General features: G+C 38.5%; 1 protein-coding gene across 1 annotated transcript in view; it reads left to right on the forward strand.

The window, feature by feature from the left end:
* LOC101857457 (DNA polymerase nu) overlaps positions 1 to 1360 on the forward strand; it is a 21472-nt gene that overhangs the window by 2601 nt on the left and 17511 nt on the right. Inside the window, exons 5-6 of the mRNA XM_005089923.3 lie at positions 37 to 146; positions 916 to 1031. Coding sequence (XP_005089980.2) covers positions 37 to 146; positions 916 to 1031 — 226 coding nt within the window. The remainder of the gene's footprint in view (positions 1 to 36; positions 147 to 915; positions 1032 to 1360) is intronic.

A 1360-nucleotide genomic window follows, 5' to 3' on the forward strand; every position in this document is an offset into this window, starting at 1 on the left:
GGGGTTCATTGTGATAAGTATACTTTTGTTTATCAGGCAGACAATGTTGAAGAGCTTGTCCAACGAGAACTGCATGAAAACGATTGTGAACAGCAAAGATTTCTTGATAGTTTTACATCGTCACATTGGAGTGGAAAATGACCATTGTAAGTTTCATCTCTTGGGTTGCCTAAACTTGTAATATTCAATGTTTATTTTAGGTTTGACAAACATAACAAAGTTAATAAAGATGAGGGGATATTAAAAACATTGATGATGATGATGATGATGATGATGATGATGATGATGATGATGATGATGATGATGATGATGAGATGATGAAAATGGCGGCAGTTTTCTTTTAAAGATATGAAACCCTCTATTGCAATACTCAGATTCTTCTAATCAAGGAATGATGGTATAACTGGCTATCCTTGCATTATATTGGCCTAAATTGCTTCCACTTTCGTCTGTTTCTTCATGGGTAGATTGCTTAAGTAATGACAACATTTCATGTGATATCACATTGGCTATGGGACTGATTTTGTGCTGATTGATACATTGCCATTCTAGAATACTTTATCCGCTGACCGCTTCCGAGTTTTGCACTCCACGAAGCGCTTGGCCTATTGAAAACGCATTCAGTATGTAAACCTTAAGCCATATTTGCAGTGAAAAAGAAAGGCGTTTACACTAGGTAAGATTTCTGATGTGTGAAACATACCGCTAAATCGAAAGGGCACCAAACAATCAAATGACAAGTTGTGTCTAACCTTTAATGGAAATACATAAGCTTATCTGGTACCTTTAAGTGTTGTTTAAACAGAAGAACGTAGGAGGTGATTGTCGAGATGGAAGAACAGAGCAGAAGTGGGACTCTTGATATAGGATGATTGCTTCGTCATACCCAACGGCCCTATTTATTTTCTGTAACAGGCATTCGCTGTGAGAAGCTCGACGACCCTGTTATCGCTAGTTGGCTACTGCAGCCAGAAAACCCGCCCTCCACCTTCACAGACATGGCATCCCTTGTCGCCTTTTCCGGTACCGAGGTAAGGTCTTTCCCAAAACATCAGCAAAGTATTCGGGACTCTTATGATGCTTAAGTATTTTGATTCTGCTTCTGCCAGTAAGGAAATCACAAAAATGTAATAAGCTCCCCCCAGAAAATGAACCTTTTGGCATTTCAAGAGATCACAAGACAGCCACTGGTTTGATAGTTCCCATCAATTGAGTTAACTAATTGAGTTGAAAGAGCTTTAAATACTATTTAGAACCAAATTTTCTATTGCAGCTTTTGAGTCTTTACTCTAAAACATTGCTAATTTTACCTGCTCACTTTGACTTGTTGTCAGATAGATAGAGAGAGAGAGAGAGAGGG

This window comes from Aplysia californica, unplaced genomic scaffold, assembly GCF_000002075.1.
Source record: "Aplysia californica isolate F4 #8 unplaced genomic scaffold, AplCal3.0 scaffold00010, whole genome shotgun sequence".
Classification (NCBI taxonomy): Eukaryota; Metazoa; Mollusca; class Gastropoda; order Aplysiida; family Aplysiidae; genus Aplysia; species Aplysia californica.